The 725-nt window shown below is 44.1% G+C and overlaps 2 protein-coding genes across 2 annotated transcripts in view; one reads left to right on the top strand and one right to left on the bottom strand.

Annotated features, from left to right (window-relative positions):
• The window catches only part of ARIH2 (ariadne RBR E3 ubiquitin protein ligase 2), an 84,513-nt gene that overhangs the window by 76,517 nt on the left and 7,271 nt on the right, over positions 1 to 725 (bottom strand). The gene's annotated exons all lie outside the window — the stretch shown is intronic.
• ARIH2OS (ariadne homolog 2 opposite strand) overlaps positions 697 to 725 on the top strand; it is a 1,400-nt gene continuing 1,371 nt past the window's right edge. Inside the window, 1 exon segment of the mRNA XM_011939314.1 lies at positions 697 to 721. Within this exon segment, the coding sequence (XP_011794704.1) occupies positions 697 to 721 (25 nt within the window).

Below are 725 nucleotides of genomic sequence, written 5' to 3' on the forward strand. Positions count from 1 at the left end.
ACAGTGGCTCACGCCTGTAATCTCAGCACTTTAGGAGGTCAAAGCGGGAAGATCGCTTGAGCCCAGCAGTTCAAGACCAGCTTAGGCAACCTATTAAGATTCCTGTACTCACAACAAATTTAAAAAATTAGTCAGGTATGGTGGTACATGCCTGTGGTCGCAGCCACTTGGGAGGCTAAGAAAGGAGGATCACCTGAGCCCAGAAAGCCGGGGCTGCAGTTAGCTGTGATCGCTGCCACTGCACTCCAGCCTGGTGACAGCAACTTTGTACCGCCCACCAAAAAAAAAAAAAAAAATTCCTCCAGAGCCAAAGTCACATGTTCAGGGGACCTGACAACCATCCTGGGCTTGCTGACCACGCACAGAACACGTAAGTTGTAGTGAGTCTGATGACGTTTACTCCAGATATGATCACTAGCACTGAATGGTCATTCCTAACTACACCTCCGAAGAAAAACTACTTGGCACAAAACTAGAAATCAGCAATTTCGTTTCAAAATCCTACACTCTATATCTGTCTTTTCTAATACGGTGACCACAAGGCACATGTGGTTATTCAAATTTAATTATACTTAAAAATTAAGTAAAATTTAAAATTTAGTTTCTCAGGTGCATTAGCCTGCAGGTCAAATGCTTAACGGCCACGTGTGGCTAACAGCTACCATGTTGAACAGCAAAGGTATACAACATGTCGCTATGACAGAAAGTTCTATGGGACTGGGCAA

Source organism: Colobus angolensis, unplaced genomic scaffold (assembly GCF_000951035.1).
Source record: "Colobus angolensis palliatus isolate OR3802 unplaced genomic scaffold, Cang.pa_1.0 Scaffold18, whole genome shotgun sequence".
Classification (NCBI taxonomy): Eukaryota; Metazoa; Chordata; class Mammalia; order Primates; family Cercopithecidae; genus Colobus; species Colobus angolensis.